The sequence below is a fragment of the Camelus bactrianus genome, chromosome 11 (genome assembly GCF_048773025.1).
Source record: "Camelus bactrianus isolate YW-2024 breed Bactrian camel chromosome 11, ASM4877302v1, whole genome shotgun sequence".
In the NCBI taxonomy this organism is placed as follows: Eukaryota; Metazoa; Chordata; class Mammalia; order Artiodactyla; family Camelidae; genus Camelus; species Camelus bactrianus.
The window spans coordinates 26,595,018-26,616,543 of NC_133549.1; the positions used below are offsets into that span (position 1 = coordinate 26,595,018).

The 21,526-nt window shown below is 36.6% G+C and overlaps 1 protein-coding gene across 3 annotated transcripts in view; it reads right to left on the minus strand.

The window, feature by feature from the left end:
- Positions 1 to 1,120: 1,120 nt before the first annotated feature.
- The window catches only part of SEC23IP (SEC23 interacting protein), a 36,561-nt gene continuing 16,155 nt past the window's right edge, over positions 1,121 to 21,526 (minus strand). The window contains exons 7-19 of one of the 3 annotated variants that reach the window (XM_045506545.2): positions 21,256 to 21,345; positions 20,254 to 20,395; positions 18,821 to 19,029; positions 18,347 to 18,465; positions 17,783 to 17,929; positions 16,390 to 16,485; positions 11,944 to 12,141; positions 7,762 to 7,917; positions 7,269 to 7,371; positions 6,074 to 6,259; positions 5,240 to 5,399; positions 4,526 to 4,626; positions 1,121 to 2,610 (exon numbers count right to left, since the gene is read on the minus strand). In XM_045506545.2, the coding sequence (XP_045362501.1) occupies positions 4,545 to 4,626; positions 5,240 to 5,399; positions 6,074 to 6,259; positions 7,269 to 7,371; positions 7,762 to 7,917; positions 11,944 to 12,141; positions 16,390 to 16,485; positions 17,783 to 17,929; positions 18,347 to 18,465; positions 18,821 to 19,029; positions 20,254 to 20,395; positions 21,256 to 21,345 (1,688 nt within the window). In that variant the 3' untranslated portion in view covers positions 1,121 to 2,610; positions 4,526 to 4,544. Of the gene's footprint in view, positions 2,629 to 4,525; positions 4,627 to 5,239; positions 5,403 to 6,073; positions 6,260 to 7,268; positions 7,372 to 7,761; positions 7,918 to 11,943; positions 12,142 to 16,389; positions 16,486 to 17,782; positions 17,930 to 18,346; positions 18,466 to 18,820; positions 19,030 to 20,253; positions 20,396 to 21,255; positions 21,346 to 21,526 lie in introns of all 3 variants that reach the window. The other 2 variants (XM_010969880.3, XM_010969879.3) reach the window with 2 other exon arrangements.

The following is a 21,526-nucleotide window of genomic DNA, read 5'->3' on the forward strand; positions in this document are numbered from 1 at the left end:
CTGAGGTACTTCAGATGCCTCAAGTCATAAAAACCTGAAACAAGGGTAATATAAATACCAAGACCAATCATTCTGGAATTTCTGGGACAATCCTGATCTCCAGTACTCTACGTATAATGTTGTGAGTTATAATTTCAAGTATATGATCACCCCTGCCAGGATAGTGGTACCTACCATCTAATGTCCTCACTTTCAAGGGTCTATGCAGATCACACCTTTCAATAACATACTTACCTCAAAAATCAGCATAATCTGTGAAGCTTCCTATTATTATAATCACACTCTGGTGTTGAGAAAAATCCTTATCTGGTGGATTCATGGAACGCACAGGCCCATCACACCTGGAAAGCAGCTTCCTCCCCTTATGTACCACATTAACAAACCAGGCCCAGGCAGATCTCAGCAGGTTTACGACGACTCTTTGCCCTTCAGTTTCAGACACTGACGCTTTTAAATTTTAGTCCCAAACTCTGCATATAAAACAATTTCAGAATAACTAGAGACTTGACTTTTCCCATCTGAGGAAAATGAGGGCATTAACCCAGGCCAGGGCTGGGGTCAGAGGTTCCCAGGAGGGGCCGAGCTACTGGGGACAAGGAGGAGGCCCAGCTTGACTCGGCAGCTATTCTCTCACCTAGTTTATACACTGAAATTTGACAAGGGTTCTGCTACTTTTTAAACCTTGGTAAACAACCCACTGATCTGAATGGCCTTTCTAAGGTCTCTAATTCTATTTTTAATTTTTAAAACTGTCTTATTCAATAAGTATTTGTCCCAACTTGTACCTTGTGGCGAGACTCTGTGCTGGGCATGGTGGTTACAACAGTGAACAATATGCTAATAAGTTAAACAGACTCCACCCTCAGACCTACTTACTGTTTGGGGTTTAGTTTTGTTTTTTTTTTTTAAGAAATTTTTTTAAGAGTGACGTAAATATATGTCCACAAAAAGAGTCATCCCCAAAGTGCTATTTTACGTTTCCTCGAGTGTTAAAATCACCAGATTCCTAAAACTAAGCTGGTACACATTCCTACTATGGACACTGGTTCAAGTGTTCCTTCCTTCCCCTCTGCCCAAAATTCCGAAGACACAGGCTGAAAAATACAGACAAAACCAGGTGTTAAGTTGAAAAATCAAACTGGATTTTATTAAAATATACATAAATAACCCTTTTCTTTATTTCATCAATTTGGGGAAGAGGAAATTAAGTGAAAATTAATAGCACTGGTGTAGAGAAATGAAGGCCAAGAAGAGTCAGTGAAACTGTATTCCAGCCCAGATCTGCCACCCAGCAGACCGAGAAAGGCATTTAGTGTCTTGTTCTCAGCTGCAGAATGAGGGGGTTGGAATACATGTTGTCTGGGGTCAACTGCAGCTCAAAAATTCTACCGTTTCCTAATTCCATTATTAGGAGCAAATGCTATAGTTGTGTATTAACTATAGAGCAGGTACTCACAATGAAAAGTAAATGAACACTGAGCTCGTAGGAATACTTTTAAGGAAGACAGGAAAAATATAGCAGTTTTCTGCTTTAAAAAAATGTGTTGATATTACTGTTTTATTCACCCTAATTAGAATATATACACAAAAAATGTGTATTGTATGTTGCTTTTAAAAAATTCTATGTTCCATGAGAACTATGTAATAAACAGTGTAAAATGTTTCTACTGCATAAAAGAAAATCAGCATTCCCATGTAGTATTAGGAAAATATTTAGATAATCTGAAGTTATAGTAAAACAAAATATTACAGAACAGTCTTTTCATGAAGTAGAGTTATAGTCTAGAAGCAATACATTTCATACTTTCAAACCCTTTGGTATAAGTGAAATTAACACAAAGCAAAAAAACCCAAAAACCAATCTACCTTGGCTCTCACTTAACTGGAACTTCAGCAGTGAGGTGATCACATAGCTACCTCAGCTTACAGCATGGACAACCTCTCATTGCTCCCCTCTTCTCCTGGTGGCAGTGTGCTGGGAGAGCACTTCCAGGATTCTGGTGAAGTAAGGAGCATCGCACCTCCTTCCACAACTCGCTGTCAGCAACAGCCTGAAAGGCTTCACAAAGACTTCAGATGCAACTTGGAATAGAAGCGATCTTGGTTACCTCCTCTTAACAAATACAAATGATCCCTCATTAAAGCAGCCCAGAACTACAATTCACATTTAAAGTAGAACATAAATTTTTAAAAAACCGTATTATGATAGTTTCTCAAGAAGTCCATAGTTGAAGAAAAGAACATACTACATTAACTTAAAAAAATGCAAGTTTAATAGCCCACTGACAATAGTTTTTAAAGAAACAACCATCTGCATGCTACAAATGTTTCTTTGTTGATATCACATATTACTTTGATAACTGTACAACTAAACTGATCTGAGGAGTTTCTAACTGCATCATTTTTATAATTTCACTTTCTCATCTCTACTGTCCAAATGTGGTGCTGATTTTTTTTTTTTTTTGTTCTGTATGTTTTCTTTTAAATGAACGCCTCATCTGAGAATTATAGCCGAGCAATTGTCAAGGAGTCACTTTTCTGTCATCCATCACAGGAGCAGACGGGGGATGTCCTGGGTTTTCTCAGTAATGTAATATATACTGCGACTTTCTGTAAAAACAAGAAAGTCTTTAAAAGAAAAAGAAAAAAATAAAGCTTGGTCAACCATACAAACTTACAGTAATAACAAAATAGCACATTGTTGCCCCTTCCTGAAGTAAAGAACACACTGTCAAGTGCTAAACAAACCCAGCAAACTGCTCGCAAAGAACACGATCTACGAGCACAAGTCCTCAGAGAGGCCTTCCCGGGGGACAAAAGGGCCTTGGGGAGAGTGCGGGGAGACTAACCAACCCGATGATCTTCATAAAAAAACGTGTATAGAAAATATACAGACAAAATGTGAAGTGAGTTATCTGTCAGGTTAATCTGTGGCTTTTTAAAGAACAATTCTAAAAAGGATTAAAGGACAGAAAAGAATTATTCAGCAGAACTGTCTACGCTTGAACAAACCATATGCAGAAGGACTGTTAATATTTTAAATTAACCATTTTATAGTATCAGTATAGTACTAGGAACTTAAGTTCTTGCCTAAATTTTACAACCAAATATAAGAATAAAACAGTTACGGTGAACAAATCATGTGTGAAATGAAAGGTTCTTAATTTTTCACATCAGATAACATCAAAATCCTCAGACTGCTATTGTTTGGGTTTTGTTTGTTTTGCTTTTTTTGTGTGTGCAGAGGGAAAGTTGGGGGAACTTAAATAATTTCAAAATTCATTTGGAGTAACAGCCAAGATGTTGGCACACTAACAACTTGCACTGCCAGATATTAAAAACTACAAAGTTACAACTACTAAAACACTATATTTCACTGAATCTAAGACATTTTAAGACGCAGCATTATTTTATGTACCATGCAAAGACAAGACGCCCAAGGCAGGAAATCTAATGGAGACAGAGATCTTCACAGAAGGTGAGGATACCAAATGCCAACAGCCTCAATTATGGGTAAAAAAAAAAATAAATAATACTTCCTCCAGAAAGGATGGCAAAGAAGTCTGCACACTATTTCCCTGACAACAGGAAGAAGGGGGAAAATTCCTTGATGTTTGAACTGGTACCTCCACCCCCGCCCTACCTCCAAATTTTGTCGTCTGAATTCACACTACCAGCACAGGCTAAGACAATCTCAAGCAGAGAAATTAGCTGAAGCAGACTCAGACTGGTAGTGCCACCCAGTGCCTGGCGAAGAAAACTCAAACCCTCTCGGGAAGAACTCAACTTCCATCCAGGCAACAGTTGATTTTAAGATGAATTCCAAATTTAAAGATGTTCAAATGTGGAAAATTTATAACTTGAAATCAGTGACATATGGTAGACAGATAAATAAGTCAATGGAAGAGATTTGCAAAAGCCTAGAAAACAAATATTGGGCATATGACTTAAAAAAAAAAATCAAACCACAGCATATGATAAAAACAGCAAACCAATGACAAAAGGGTACATTACTCAATATATGGCACCAGCCAAAAAGAATAACTATTTAAGAAAGCAGACATGATATCGAGAACTATGGGAGCCTTCTTGTAACTACCAGGCAACAGGAAGCAACAAACAGGTGAAAAGATGCAAACAATCTGGGTGTCAATGACATCAGTCAACAGATGAACCTTCCTGTCACGTCAGAAAAATAAACCTCCATTTGTTTACAATCTTGTGAGTTCAGTTCTGTTACCTAAAACCAGAGGAATTCCTAACTGATATTCCTGGGAATTTATTTTTAAAAGAAACTGAAAATAAAAGGACTAAAATTCTATGCAGAATTAGAAAGATTATAACAAGTCATAAATATAGACTGCAAACCAATTCCTTTCCTTAATGTCTCTATTCTGAATTTTAAAAAAAGAAAAGACAAAAGAAAAACACTCAAGAGGAAACAGAAGAGAAAATTATAGTCTCCAACTCAATGAAAAAGGCTTCAGAATGAAACATTCAGAATCAATACACATAATAAACTCACAAGCGAAACTGAAGTCCAATCAATGCTGGGGCTGTTCTGGACTAATGTTCATTGTTCGATAAATTTCTTTAAGTAGTAACAGTGCAGTATCTTCAGATTCCCTATCAAAGAGAAAAGCACATTTGCAGTGTATTGTATACTTACAATATATTGTATGTGTGCAGTCAAACTGTAACAATTCTACATAATAAAGCTGAAAAATGAAAAAAAAGAAAAAGAAAAAAAAAAGAAAAGCCCATTTACTTAAGAGGTAATTAGGAGAAATTAACCTCTACGCATAAAGGTGGAAAATGCAGCTTTGGTTCTATTCAGCTCTACTTCAGAAGGGCAAATGAAGATAAAATAGTGTTATCTCAGAGCTATCCTTAAAAATTGGATAGAAACCCATCGGCTCCAAAATAGCTGTGCTGCAGTTCTCCTCGGTGACGGGGGGTATACGGAAGGATGGCTTTCAAAGTCCCTACCATTCCCATTCTGTGAAAGGCATCCCTATGAAGACAGCGTGCAAGGACCGAAGGCCTTTGGTGGAAGGCGGTGACATGCTGCCATCTTGTGGAGAACTACACTAAAGGGGGAGAATACTGATTTTGAAGACGCAGGCATTCAAATTAATTTGTCGTATCAAAGAGTAAATCAGCAAGGGTCTCAGTAAAGCTGTTGTATGTGCTGGCACCTAAAGGCCACATAAATGTTAACAAAGATGAAAATACTTACCAATAGCATAAGTGACTCTGAAGAGCGAAAAGATATTCATTAAAACTCTCTATCGGCTTTTCTTGAAGAACATAGTCGATTCGGCGGCCTCCATTTAGCATTCCAACCTTTCCTAAGTAGTCCTCATCCTTGGAAAAATCTGGACTTTCAACAATCTTTTCTGCTAGAATTTAAACCATTTCAATATCAAAGTCAATCACTTAATCATTATCCTTTGACTTTAGCTGACTTTCTGGGCTCAAGAGAATATTGCTTGACACACGGAGCAACCTGGGGAGCTACCAGGCTCATTTCCCATCCCTCCAAGGAGCCAGGGGAAGAGGGGCTGGTTTCCCGAGAGAGAGGAGAAAGCCAGCGAGCTGACAGAGGTTTTGAAGAAAAGGAGTGAGAGAGCATTGTAGAAAGAAAGGAAATAGAATTAGAATCCGAAAGAATCAAAAACATCACGGCACAATGACCTGACATCGCATGTAAAGTCTACAGCGACACGGTTAGACACAGCACCAAGACAGCATTTCTCACAGGGCGTCTTTCAGATGACTGAACATCAACTTAGTTCTCACCTCTGACGTTTTACTCTGGCCTTATGAATCTCAACAACATTTTAAGATTGCAGAGTAAAAAGTTCAGCAACTATCAGGCCACAACCCAGTTTTAAAAAAAGGATGCCATGAATTTTGAAGTACAGGCTACCCTACTAGATTTTCCTTTATAGGAAGAACCTCTACATTTCAACAAAAAAAGACTACAATGGAAAAGCATCATCAAATAATCTATGTGTGCTGTGTTCAGAAATAGTATTTGTACTGGAAATGCCTGAAATGTCAAATTTACCTTCAACTACTTGCTTCTCCTCTTCCTCTTTGATTTGATTGGCTACCTTCTCCAGTTCTTCTTGCAGCTGAGTTGAAGAGGTGTGAGCACGGGCAAACTCATTTAATGTCTGCCAAGCACTTTTCAGGGAGCTGATGAAACCCTGCTTCAAATCAGATCCCATCCGAGAGAGACTTTCTTTCAACTCTAAAGAGATTAAGACGATACATCAAGTTATTAGTTACTGGATGAAATTCTGCACCACAAAAATAAAGATAAAAGTTACCCTGTTCTCAGACTGGACAGGACCTGTTAGTCTCCTCTTAAATGTCAAACATATGGAGTTTCTTAGCCAAGAACTCTCAATATGTCAAAATGTTCTGAAGAGTCTTATTCTTAAAAAGATAAGACTTGTTTTTCTAATCTGTAATGGTGAAATGGTTTTGAGAATTTGAGATTCTGATATAACAATTTAAACTTCTAATTTAAAAATGTAGAAACTTGCCCCTTCCCCTTTTCTACTTTTGTCTAATAAATCGTATTTGAATCCAAAGTCTTAGAGTATTAGATTTCTTACTTTAACTTCAAAAGTTAATTATTTTTAAAAAGCATGATGCAAGTAAAAAAAAAAAAAGAAAGAAAAAAATTTGTAAATGAGAGGGCATGATCATGTTTCCTGCCTTTAACACTACAGATAAGTATATACACTATTGATAGGCATAAAAGAAACCTAAACACTACCTGGAATTATTATCAATCCCTTTGTTTAATGAATTTTTTAATAGGGAAAGAATGTTAGTTAGCAAGGGAAAAACAGCTCACTTGACTTAGCATCAAATTTATTTCTTGATGGTCTGGTCATTAGTTCAAAAGTTACTCTGTTTCCCAATTCCAAAACCTATAATCAAATTCTATCAAAATCTATATATCTCATCACTTTACTACCAACTTATCCAATTCCTTATTATCTCAACAATTAGAATGTTATCAAGGAGAAGTCATTAAGGACAAGGAACTCATTCACAACTTTTCTTTTTTTAACTCCTCTAAACATTTAGTAAACAGGTTCTGAACATAACAGTCACTTAAATAAATATGAACTTACTGTTAAAAATTTTGTAATTCATTACAAATGCCAAGAAGGACGTAATTCACTACAAATGACAGATTATAAAATGACAGGACGGAAACAAGGTTTTACAGTATTTGCTTTTACCTAAATGAAGTCTTTTTCTGCCTTTGTGATGTGGAATGAGAACTGCTTTTAGGTCCAAATCTGGTACAATCATAGGTTCTAATCTATACGCCACTGGATCAAGCTATAAAGAGAAGAATTAAAAATTTATGAAAAGCTGTACTGAGTTATATATCTTAGCTGAGTGAGGAAACAGATTAACTGGCTAAACAAAGATTTTGATTTTTTTCCCCCCACATTTTATTCAAATACTGGTAATTATAAGAAGACTTTCAAGTTTGTGGGTAAAACTACTCTACCAGAAAAGCAAGAGAATTATTTCCTTGAACAAAGGCTTTTTGGTAGAAAAGTTTATTGCAAAGTATCAGACTCTGTTTTTCAGGTCAGAGAGCTGAGTTGTACAAAATCAAAATCAGGATTAATTCCTAAGAAGTAAGAATCTGAGAAACTATTAGGACAAAGAGGACTGGTGCTTCATTGTCTTCAAAATAGGAAGTAAATGCAGTTCACTCACTGGATGATAAATATTGAAGAATCCTTTACAGGTAGGAAGCCTGTAGTTCTCATCTATCCTATCCACTCCTCGAATAGTGAGAAACATAGCAATTGGAGATCCCAAGGCAAAGAAAACCTCTGGTTCAAAGTCTAAGGAGCTGTAAACAACAGAAACCTAGAAAGAATAAAAAAACAGAGAAGGATGGTCATTCCAGTGTCATATAATACACAATTCAAAAGTTCAAACTGGAACCGCACTTAACTAAAAGCATCTCAACGCAGCTGATGCCCCTCAGGGGTGGCTTATGACGCTGATAATCACTGCCATGGACATGTGCTGCTAGTTCGAAAGGATCAAAAATAATGTCAATGTCCTTGTGAAATCTTTATCACTATTACATCCTCTGACTATACTTTTACTGATTGTGTAAAGTATAAAGTACACAGTGTACAGAAGTATTATAATTATAGTTACAAATGTGGTTAAAACTGCAGACTCTAGAATCAACCTGCCTGGGTTTGAGTTCTGACTCCACTCCTTACTGCGTGACCTTGGGCAAGTTCCTTAACCTCTCTTGCCTCCATCTCAGTCCCCTCATCTATAACATGGGAATCATAACAACGCCGAAGTCATAATGTGGTTGAAAAATAAATCACCTCATCTACATAAAGTGCTTCGCACAGAGCTTCGCTTAGTTTAAGCATCCAGTGACTGCTCCTTCTATTATAACTACCGTCTTCATTTGTTAGGCATGTTTCTTTCCATTAGAAAGATGATTTATCCCAAAAGAGCTCCTGTTTGGGAGAAGCCTGCATGTAGCCTCTCAGCTCACTGAGAACTGCCTAGAGTAAGAGAAAGCACCCACATTTGGACAGCACTCTGTAGTTCACAAAGCTCTTTTGTTTGTTGCTCAGTGACAGGATATGTGTCTTCATCATGTTAGTATCCTGAGAGTGAAGAACAATGAACGACATAAGCCAAGGGCATGACAGAGGTCCACTGAAAGTGGAGGGCATGGCAAGAACCTGTGTCCACTTCTCAGATGAAGACAGTGAAGCTCACATAGGAGCTGTCACCTCCCAAGAGCACACAGCCAGTGAGGGGCAGAATGCGGACCTGCAATTCCAAACCCAACGTTCTTTCTACTAACTAGGCTGCCCTTCTAACAAAGTCTAGACTTCACATCCCATAGTTTGTCACATCCCTATATTTGTAAATTCAATACTTTCTGCTACTGATGAGAGTCACAAAGGAGATGTTCTCAAAATCATGCATTTTCCCCTAGCTCTAGAGAAAAAGGAAAAGGGGAAAAAGTCAAAAGAAAAATTATAAACTGGAAAAATACTTACAAGGGTCAATATCCCCAATATGTAAAGAATTCTTAAGTATCAGTAAAGGAAAAAAGAAACCCAATAGGAAAATAGGTAAAACTAGCACTTCACCCCCGCCAAAAAAGCCTAAAAAACAGGTGATAAAATAATCTCTCTAGTGCTCAAAGAAATGCAGTGAGATACAATTATGAGATATAAATGAAATACTAAAAAAAGAACAAAAATCTTTTTTTATGTAAAAATTATTTCTTTAGAAGAAAGTTATGAAAGTGAGAATACTACATATTTTTAAGGGAGAATGATAATATCAATACCAGTGAGGGAGAGGAGAGAGGGGAATCGTATAAACAGCCAGTGGGGAGTGCAAACTTGCACAACTTTTCTAGGGGCAAGTAGCAAGAAATATCAACATTTTCATGTGTACATTCTTGGCCCAGTTATAAATACTTCCAGGTATCTAACTGAAAGAAAGAGCAAAATATATACACAGAAAAGTCTTTTAAAACTGTTAATCACTGGACTGTTTAAAAGAGTGAAAATCTGCCCACGTGTCCAGCACATTGTGGGTTGAATTGTGTCCCTCCAAAAAAGAAAGGTACCAGTACCTCAGATCTTATTTGGAAATAGAGTCTTTACAGCATTAGGGTGGGCCCTAAATCCAATATGACTGGTGTTACTAAAAAAGGAGAAATTTGGGAACGGAGACAGACATGCACAGAGGGAAGGTGATGTGAAGGCAAAGGGAGGGCCACATTAAGAAATGAAGGATAGGAGTGATGCGTCTATAAGCCTCAGGATGCTAATAATTGCTGGCAAACCCTCAGAAGCCAGAAAGGGGCAAGGAAGAATTCTCCTGTAGGTTTTGGAGGGAGCAAGGCCCTGCTGACACCTCAGTCATGGACTTCAGTCTCCAGAACTGAGACACAATAAATTTCTGGTGTTTTAAGCCACCCCAAACGGTACTTCATTATGGCAGTCCTTGGAAAGAAACACATCCAATAAAAAAGTAAAAGAAAAAATCATTATCTTTCCAAACAGTGAAACATAGTAGTTATTGTAGAGAAATATTTTACTAACACGGGAATACATGTCATAACAAGCTGTTTGAAAACGGAAGTACAGACAGTTCCTAATGTAACAGTGGTTCGACTTAGGATTTTTCAACTTCACAGCGGTAGGGAAGTGGTGAATGTAGTTATCTTCAATAAGACCCCTCCCACCATGCTGGGCAGCGGCAGCGAGTGACAGCTCCCAGGCAGCCACAAGATCACGAAGGGAAACAACTGACAGGCTTACAACCGGTCTACGCAGGCAATCATGCTGCTGTTTGCTTTCAGTACCGTATTCAGTGAGTTACATGAGCTATGCCATATTTATTATAAAACAGGCTTTGCGTTAGGTGACTGCCCAACTGTAGGCTGATGTAGGTGTTCTGAGCACATTTAAGGTAGACTGTACTAAGCTATGATGTTAGGAAGGTTAGGTGCACTTTTGACTTGTATATTTTCAATTGATAATGGGTTCATGAAGCCATAATCCCATTGTTAGTCAAGGAAGATCTGTATGATGTTCTAGTAAAACGTTACGTATAGTATTTCCCATTTTTGTTTAAAAATATGTATATAAATATACACACAAATAAAAGTCTAGAAGGCTGTATTCCAACTGTTAATAGTGATTAGTTCTGATGAGATTATTAGATTATTTTTTCATTCATTATGATTATTTTTGCTTGATCAATATTTCTCGGCTCTCTGGCAATGAATGGTGCACACAGTGGATTACCATAACAACCCTCTGGGTAACAGATCCTTTCTTCCCACCTCAGCCCACTCACCATGGAGATGGCATTGACCTGCACTGGGTCAGTCAAACCACACCCTATTCCCCAGGACACAAGAACTGGTCCAGAATGGACTTCAGACTCAAACCAGGCCAAACAAAATCCCTCTTTAAAAGTTTCCTAACTGGACCTATTAGGGTAGATTCCTTTACCTCTTTGGTGACAAAGCTGTAAGCAGATGAGCCCAGAGCCACCAACACCCATGATTCCAGGGTCATGGAGAAGGTCAACTCCCAGGGAGAGGCAGGCAGCTAGAGTGTCCTCGTGGCATGGAGTCCCTGGTTCCACAAAACTTTTACATTCCCATCCATCACAGTCAGGTGAGGAAATATCTGCCTTTTATTTGCTAGAGTCTGTTCAAGTTTGCTCATGTTTAAAAAAAAAAGGTATTTTTAAATGCAATGTTTATGAATGAATTGGGCTTAAAAGCTTGAACAGGCTACAGCAAACATCCAGTACCATTTTCTGCCTTCTTTAAATCAGTCATGAACCCACTTAAGAGAACAGAACCATATAAACAACTATAAATGTACTGAAAGTAACACTGCTAAAAGATCTTAATACTTTTAAGCCATTGAGAAATAAGTCATCATTAAATGCATCATTATCAACTATGTGGTAGGTTTTTATAGTATCTCCCCAAGGGAAGAACTGTGTGTAAAAAAAAAACACAAGTTGAGAGAATGCAGCAAGTTTCTCTCACAGAAGTTTAAGTATATTCTGAAAACAATTTCTTAACTATCACCACTTCTATTACTAGTGGGTGTGAGAGACTAACACTATAAAATTATGAGTGGTGAAAAACTGAAATAAAGACAATTTCAAAAGCTAGATATGTTCAGAACACATTCAATCCCTTATTTTGAACTTTATAAAAGAAGCATACAATTTTTATTAAAAGAAAAATCAGTTTTCCCCACCACCCCTCAAAAAAACTGTTAAATAAATAATTTAAAGCCAACACAAATAATAAAGATATGGGATTCAAACATAAAATAGACACCCTGAGTCAATATGTAAACTTACCTGTCCAGTGCCAACTTCAAAAGACTCATAATCAACATGCACAGAAGAAACATAAGCTCCAAGTGGAAGTTTCCTCTTGGACTCCTTAGATTCTGAAGGGGAAGAAGCTGTTTCTGTAACTTTCTGAGCACTTTCCTCTTGTCCTTTTGTTGAAGCGGTCATCACTGCCTTTTTTTCTGATGCTGCTTTTTTCTGCTCCTGTGAAATACCAAAATTTTATAATATAACCTTGAGGGGAAAAAAGATATCACTATGAAATATTCTATCTCAGTGATTAGTAATTCCTTAGGCTTAACAATGACACTGTGGTTATTAGAGAAATGTCCTTTTAGAGATACATATGAAATATTTAGGGAAAAAAAATACCATGACATCTATAATCTACTTCCAAATTCCTAAGAAAAAGAAAATTAAGAAGCAAAGAAAAATGTGGCAAAACAGCTACAATTAAATCTAAATATTAGCTATCTTTATACTGTTTGTTCTATACTTTTCTATGTAAGTTGAAATTTTAATAGAAGGTTAAAATATGCCAACTTCTTCCTTTACGATCTCAACTTTATACAGATAATTTAGAAGCACTTTATATGATTGCAAATTATACACCTCCTATAAAGATATGTAACTTAAGAGAAATTTATTCATTCAGCATGTTTACACCATTATGTCTACATGGAGCCACTGACAACTTTTCCTCAAAAGCATTCTGGGAAGAATAGATATATACACACTGTGGAATACTCATACAATGGACTAACTACACAGAGATATAAAGGAGTAAACTGCAAATGAAGCAACAACAAGATGAATCTCAAAAACATTAAGTAAAAGAAGTCAGATACAAGAGAGTGTACAGTGTTGATTCCATGTACATAAACTTCTAGAACAGGCAACACTACTCTACACTGATCAGATTCAGAATAGTGGTTGCATGGTGGGAGGAGCTGACTAGAAAGAAGCATGAAGGAACTGTCTGAATGACAGAAATGTTCTATTCCTGTTTCAGCGGGTGATTACACAGGTGCAAAAACTGTCAAAACTTATTGCACTGAACACTCAAGATCTATACATTTCATAAATAAGTAAGTAAAAAAAATCTTTGGGAGCATCTACAGAACAGGTGTATCTCTGTGGTAACGAGATAAAATCTGCCTGTGCTGGTTTGTGATCACACCCCGATTTGGTAGCAACGATGGCAGGGGAATGAGAATGACTGTCACTGTGGATTCGTCCTCTCCCCACAAGCACAGGTTTCAGTGGCCCTCATTCTCCAAGCTGTGAATGACTGTGTTAAGTCTCTGTTTAAACAGCTATTGACAGAACTTAAACAAAACCAGCTGGCCTAAACAGTCTAGTCTATCAATGAATTCTCAACACTAGGAAACCTGGAAACGAGTCCAACTGGTAAATTCAAAAGGAAATATAGAAAAAAGAAAACTCTCTGCAGGCAGCTGGGAATAGATTCCACCATTAAAGTCCTGGAAGGCTTGGTCATCTCTGCCATTTGGAGGCACCACAAGATTGAACCGAAAAACCAAAATGAAGAACATGTTCAGGGTTCTTCAGTTTAAATCTGCTCTCTCACTTGAAGTACCTCCCTCTGCAGTCACATGACGTTTAACAACCTAAATTGCTAAGAAAGCTGTCTAGACAGATCCTAAATGGTCCTACTGCGAACTGTGGCTTTGTTTCCCCTCCTAGACACATGCAGTTACTTTAAAACAAGTGAGCCAACATATACATACTTGACTGTCGATATTCCTAGCACTCAAAACTATTCCTTTTCAAAGGAAAATGAATAAGGTGGGTTTACGAAGGGGAAAGAAAAGTTCAGGCCAGAAATATTTGATCTCCTTATTAAAATAATGGCTAATTTTGCTTCCAATTCCAGTTACAGTAAATCAATAGGATGCACAATATTATCTGATTATTGATAAGGCAGACCTTATTAACTGTGAACAACACAGAGCAATCAATGGCAAGACGGCTGAGAAGGTTTCACGGTTCATCCTGAATCAATTACTTTTGACTTTAAAAAGTAAGATGACTCTATAGATTTTTACTCCTCTCAAAACTTTCTTATAATGCCATAATTACATATCCAAGCTACTACAGGAGCTAAACCAGGCTCCTTCTAAAGATTTTTCAAGAACTACAGAATACTTTCTTACTCTTTCTTTCCTTTTAATTACAAAATAAAATCAAGGACAGATGTAGGACCTGGAAACATAGCTTCTCATCTGATGTTTCTGCTTTGTGTTTTTACGGGTCTGTGCTTCACTGATGTGCACACGGAGACAAACGTGCTTACACGTGGAGAACTCAGCCTGGCGGAAAGGAACACCACTAGTACACTTGTGTTCTGGTTTTGGCGTAACCACTGTGCTCACCAGAGATCAGCTACTTCTCAACTCTTAATCGTCATCGTCACCTTCAATCAACTATCAGAAACACTACCCAGTGTCTAAAATGTGTTCTGAGCTGCACCCTTCTTTTCCATTTCCTATTACACCCCTATCATTTCTCGCTGAGTCACTGCTTAACTTCTACTCCAATCGATTCCTAACAGCCTCGAGCTTCATCCCCTTCCAACTCCATCCCTACACTGTAACCAAGTGAACTCTCTAGAACACAAATCCAATCATGGAACTGCCCTCATTGCTCCACTGACCTACAGCAGTGGTTCTCAAACCACATACCCTTAGAAACTGAACCAAGAGGTTTACACTGCTGCTAAAATTAAATTGTGGCTCAGTTAACCAAAAAAAAAAATTTTTAATGTAAAAATTAAGTTGATAACAGAATTGCCTCAACTTTAAGATTTGGTCCAATTTTTTTTCCATTACTCCTCCCTATCAGCTAGTAGGCCCTAACCAATAGCAAAAGTAAGCAAATATTAATGGAAAAACTAGGAGGAAATTGACATGTTTTAAAACTCATTTATTACAAACACATTTGCTCATGGTTAAAATTTTGTAATGTGGTTTACAGCACATAGTTTTAAATTTTAACATTTCTGAAGTAAAACTTTTAATTTAGACTACAGAGGTATTTGGTGCTGAATCATAATTTGTGATAGAATTAATAAGCAAATGAGCATTTCATGATGTTTGTTTAAAAACACCATGACTTCCATGACAATAAGAACATGTTTGAGGACCACTCCCCTATAAGAGAAAACTGCCACATCTGAATGCAGGCCTTCAGGACCCTTCGCCCTACTTTGCTGTTTCCACTGCAGGAAAATACTGCCTACTCCTGGCAGGTCGTTCCCCCTGATCCTACCCCTCCTTCAAGCTCAGCCACCAACACCTTGGGAAAGTCTTCTCTCACTAACTCCAGCCCCTTCTCCCCAGGCCAGATCTGCCACCCCGCACCAGGCTCTGACAGCACAGACAGCACTGTCAGAGGACTGAAGCATTATCTGTGGTCCGATCTCTCCCCCTAACTAGACAATATACCCTCAGCTTCATCTCCAAATCTGGAGAATTCAGCATAGTGCCTGAACCAAGAGATATACTCATAATGTTGAACAACTCAACTGCTTATTATAACAAATCAACCCTATTACTTCATAGTCATACTACATATAAAGAAGTGGCACATGTTAAGTTCCAAAAAAGTAACACAAATTAAAGAACCACAGAGGTTCAAAAGATGGAAGGATCAAGGAAGACCACAGTAATACAATAAAAATAAAATAAAATAGCCACCCTAAGTGCTATCTAATTTTTCTAAGTATACAGAAAATCTCTGTAAAGTTAATGAAAATTAAGTAAAACAAGTGAGTTATTCCCAACTGTTCTATTTCTTTTTAAATGCTCTAGTTGTTGCTGTTATTGCTGTGTTTTAGATTGTTAAAAATTTTTGCTTTTTGGTTATTATTTAATGAGATATGTGTATGTGTTCATATCTCAAGATGGTGAGAAGGGCTGGGAAGAGAGAAAACGAGCGAACACTCACTGGGTGTTAAGCCTTACATGCATTACTTCATCCTCACTCCAACCCTGTAAGGAAGGTATTATCACTCCCACTTTAGAAATGAAGGAAACCAAAACCAGGAAAGTTACCATGAATATGTAGTTAATACGTGGTTGCTCTGGGAATCAGGGTGAACAACTCACCTATTTGTCCAGAACTTACCCAGTTTTTATATCAACTTTATACCAAATTTTATACCAAATACCAATTTTAAACCTGAAAGTCCTTCATCCTAGAATTTGCTCAGCCTCAGGAAAACCAGGATGTCAGTCACCCTAGCTGGAATTTAAATCCAGTTCCAGCTGACTCCCAAGTCTAGGCTTCCATTAACACCATTACTGTGCCCTTGGGCAGAGAGCACACTCACTGGCCTAACCATGATGATATTAACAAAAACTTCCAAAATATAAACAAACTAGTCACAGATGAATTTTATTTCCTTTTAGGGGCAGAGATGAACTTTACCAGTTTGACTGCTTTATGTTTTACGAAGTTTGCGATCTTCTTTCTGGGTCCAAGGGGTATCCCCATTTCCTTTAGGTCATCAACTGTACACATAAGCTTTAAAGGAAAACAAACAAGGACATTAATTAGTTAATTTAATTATAGATGAACTGAAATTGAAAAAAGATTAAAAAATAATCTTATCATTGAAGGCAACCTAATATCCAGTCAATTTTTTAAAGGTTAATTTTTTTTTTAAATCATGAATTAATTTAGGTTATAAAATCTTAGGCCTCCACATCTAAATCATTCTCCTGATTTTTAAGAGAAAATACAAGCATGTTGTACAAAATTCAAAAGCTGTATCAAGCATACAATGAAGTCTCTCCCCTCCACCTGTCCCAATCACCCAGTTCTCTCAGTAGCAACTGTGGGCAATTTGCTTTTTCAGAGATATTTGATGTATATACAGCATCCCGTGTTTTTCCATGTGTGTGGGTAACCTAGATGCAAACAGGACTGACCTCTGGTCTTTTCATGTACCTTAGAGATCAACACACCAGTACCTCTGATGCTGCCTCATTTACTTAACTGCAGGCTACACCATTGTATGGATACACCACAAATGAGTTCACTAGCGCCCTCTTAGTGGACACACAAGGTGTTTCTAAGGTTTTGCTGTTACAAACAAGGCTGCAGTGAGCATTCTTATGGATATTCTTCTGGCAGTGAAACTGCTGGGGCAAAGAGTTGTTGTTGGTTTTTTTTAATATTTTAAAAGACATTGCTGGACTGCCCTCCACAGAGGTTGTACCACTTTATTCTCTTACCAACAACATGTAACTGTGCCTATTTCCCCCCATCCTGGACACACAGTATATTACCAAACTCTTAATTTTCTTGCCAAACTCATAGGTTAAAAAAAAAGAAACTCACTGCACTTTTAATTTATATTTCTCTTATGAGTTTCCATATAATAATAAGTCATTTTTTACTTTCTTTTCTGTATATCACCTGTTCATATTCTTGGCCTATTCCTATTGTGTTGATGGTCTTTATATAAGTAATTTATAGAAGTTTTAAGTAGTAAGGAAATAAACCCTCTGTCTATAATATGTCTCCTAAATAATCTTCTTAACCTACCACTGGCCTTTAAATGTTTATGGTGTCCCATGCTATGCAATTTTTTTTTCTTTTATGGCTTCTGGGTTTTATGTCGTACTTAGAAAAGCCTTCCCAGATTATTTTTTAAAAAAATAGTTCTCTGGTTTTTTTCAATTTTTTAAACATTTAAGTTTCTGCCTTATCTGGAATGTATTGTGATATAAAAGTGTCTAAAACTTATTTGTAATTTTCAATCTTATACACAGGAAAAATAATTTTAAACAAAAATGAATCAAACTATCATCAATACCAGAGATTCCATATCAATCTTCTCCTTTTCAAAAGTGCTAACATATTCTGAGAGGCTAAGTGCTTCCAGAGTTTCTTGCAAAGTTAGGACTTCTTCATTCTCAACATCAAGGTCACAAGACTCATCCAGCTTTGGCTCTTCAGGCATCTTAAAAAAAAAAAAGTTGGGAGAACATTACAAAGCTCAGAAAAACTCCCATAAAATATTTTCTGATCTATGGAAAAATCTTAATTCTGTTGTATACACAAATCATAATTTTTGGCAGTTTGTTATGCAAAGTTTGAGTACTTTGAAAAAGTATATAAACTTAATAAATCATTCATGTCCCATTCCTACAACAGTTTACATTTTTTTAAATCATAAATTTTCTTTTACATTTAAATTTATAAACCGTAAGGAAGAAGACAGAGAAACTCAAATAATGAGCTTTATGATTCCATTATATTTGTAAATCTTTATTTCTATATTTATCCTATATTCTATATTTTATATTTATATAGAAACAGTTCAGATTTTGGAAAACTGCAGATCCAATTCTAAGTCTAAATGTTAACTGGGCCATACCTGCTTTTCCTGAAAATGTGGCTGCTTCACAACTCCATTAGCAATAGCAAAAGGCCCAGGAGACTTTGATAAATTCAAATCTTTTTGATTAGACAGGATGTCAAACAATATTAAAGAGCCTTAAAAAAAAAAAAAAAAAGCATTTTGCTTTATAACGTACTGAATAAATTCTCCTACTTTTCTTGCTCAAAGTCCCAAGCAGAAGTCATATAAAAGTTAAGTGTTAATCAAGTTTTGATAATAAATAATCTTGTTTTACCAAATAGCAGAATAAATTAAAATACAAAACATTCCTAGGTAACATGAAAGATAAATGGTAAAGACAGACTTTAAACTCAAAGCATGCATTTCTAACCTTTATAAAACTTAAAATCTATAATTCTAAATCTTGAACTAACAATGTCACCCACATTGAAAGCAGTGATAACTCAACAAAAATTATATTTAAAATGTGGATATTTGAAAAAGTTTTACCTAAACTGTGACCAGCAACAGAGACCCCTCCTTTGAAGTCTGGGTTCCGACTCATAAAAAGTGCATGCAGACGATTTATCTCCAATCCTACTTTTTCCACAATTGTCTGACAGTAGGTGGGGCTATTGTAAAATAAAATATCCAGCAAGGTTTCATTGGTAAAATGACGAAACCGACCAATACTTGGTAAAGTGATTTTCTTAATATTCCTGTTTAGAAAGAAAAAAAAGTAAATTCAGTCAGTAACCACCTTAAATCTATGGGTTTTTAGAAGTTTAGATTTGCAATCCTAAAAATACACTGAATAAAAAAATCACAGACTAATTATAAGTTGATTTTGTTGACAGTTATTATAAATAAATCAACATAAACCAAAAAAGTTGTTATTTGTACCTATAACTATACCATGAATTTTGGAATTTTCTGAAACCATCATACAAAATAAGGCCTATGCAAAGATTTGTATTTCATTTTTAAAGAGGAAAGCCTACTCTTCCACTTTTCTTCCAATTTGTTGGAAATCAGTATACTCGACAAAAATTGTGCGTGAAAAGGACAACACAGAACGTAGCAACAAGTAAGAAAGGAGCTTAATGGAATGAAAATCTTTCCTGATTTGAGAATGGAAATAGTTCAGGAACATCCACAGAGCAAAAAACACCCTCATAACAGGGCCTAACATGGATAGAATAGAATGTTGGTAGGATCAGTTTTATTAAACCATGTGCCCTGAAACCCTATGACATTCACTAAAATCCAAGTATGTTATTAGCCCTGTTTTCCCAGCATAAACATTACCAACTGGAAGTATTCAAAATAGCGAGAAGGCATTTTTAGTTGTCACAGTGTGGTGAATGCTGCTGGCATTTAGCAGCATTTAGATTAAGGATACTAAATGGCCTACAATACACACAACAGTCTTACATGACAAAGAACTGTCCTACTGAAAGAGTCTCCATTAAGAAACAATAATCTACATCAGTGGTTCTCAACAGAGGTGATTTTACCCCCAGGAGACACGTGCCGAAGACTGGAGACATTTTTGGTTGTTCCACTGTGGGTGGGGTCGTGCTTTCTACTGTTACCGACAGGACAGAGGCCAGGGATGCTGTTAAATACCCTACAATGTACAGGACAGCCCCATGTCTAAACCACTGTAGATGAGTATTTTAAAACCAGCTTGAGTTTCTTAGATCCTCTTAAATATTTACAATAGGAATACATACACACGCACATACATACGCAGGCGCATGCACGCACGCACACACAGTAGCATATAAACTTAACAGTATTTAATCAAATGTTAGAGCAAATATATAATTAAAGTTTTAAACTGTATTTGTTAAAGTCGTAATAACCTACTTTATATGATAGTTTAAAATCTGAATCTAAGTTTGACTAATCTGAAAACCAAGTTATCAAAATCCACAAACCTGTCAACACCTGTGGCATCCCCACCCAAGGAACTATGCCAATGAACTGGAAGGAACTCCACTCTGCTTACTTTCCGATCATCTAAAGATTTCTTGAAATGTGTCTGCAGCAATTTGAGAGAAACCACCCTAAAATCATCCACTTAAAAAAAAAATCAGAGAAGACATATTAACTTGATTTAATTTTCCCAGCTTGATAAGTCGTTAGCAATTACCTCAATTATGCCATTTTTTTTAATAACGCAAACTTCCCAAGGAAAAACAGATGCCAAAATTAGCCCAGAAAGAAAAAACCCAACTTTTAGGAAGTTCCTATTTAATGTTTCATTATTTTAGTGGAATATATACATAACTGAAAAACAGCAGCTCAACTACCATTACTGGGAAGCAGAAATGCACTGTGGGTAGACTCTGGAATCAAATTACCTTCTCCAGAACCTATAGACCGTGACACGGGAGAGGTTAACTTATCCTCTGGGCCTCAGTTCCTCACCTAATAGTAAAGATAACAGTAATAGCACCTATACCCCAAAGGTTTGTCGAGAGGGTTAAATGATACAACACATGCAAGATACTTGGCACATACCAAGTACTCAGTCAATATGAACTATCATTACAGACATAAAAATAAAACTTCAAAAATTTAAGCAAACCAGGCAGATTCACAGTTCCTTTAAACAACTTCTCACAACTAATTCATCATAAATCAGTTCAATACACAGGTATTGCTAGCGGCTGGAAATTGCTCAGGCAGCAGCTGTCAGAAAGGCTAAATTACTTCCAAGATCCCTTCTAATTTCTTCAAAGTCTAGGATTTTATGAGTTATAAATGTCCTAAGAGCAAATCAAGTACAAATGAGTATTTTCCAGTGATCCTTTAAATCTCCTCTTATAATCCCTCAGCCAATAGTATATAGCTGGAAACTATCTTAAAAATGAAGGTTTAAAAGTTCTTCTATTAGTTTTCCAGTCATTTTATGAAATAATATGACTAACACTTACCACATTCAATAATGCTTCTAAAGCGCAAGTCACACACAGGTCCAATGCCATGTACCATGAACACTAAATGGTCAACCTGAGGCATTTCCCCTACAAAAGACAGACAGACATGCATACATACATACATACATAAAAGCTGAGGATTTGTTTAAGTTTCTTAATTGGATAGCAATATTCTAGACATCATCACAATCTTGCCAAAGAAATTCACGACCATTCCAAGCTAATAAGCCTCACTACCCTCTACCAAATTAGAGGAACAAAGCTCAAA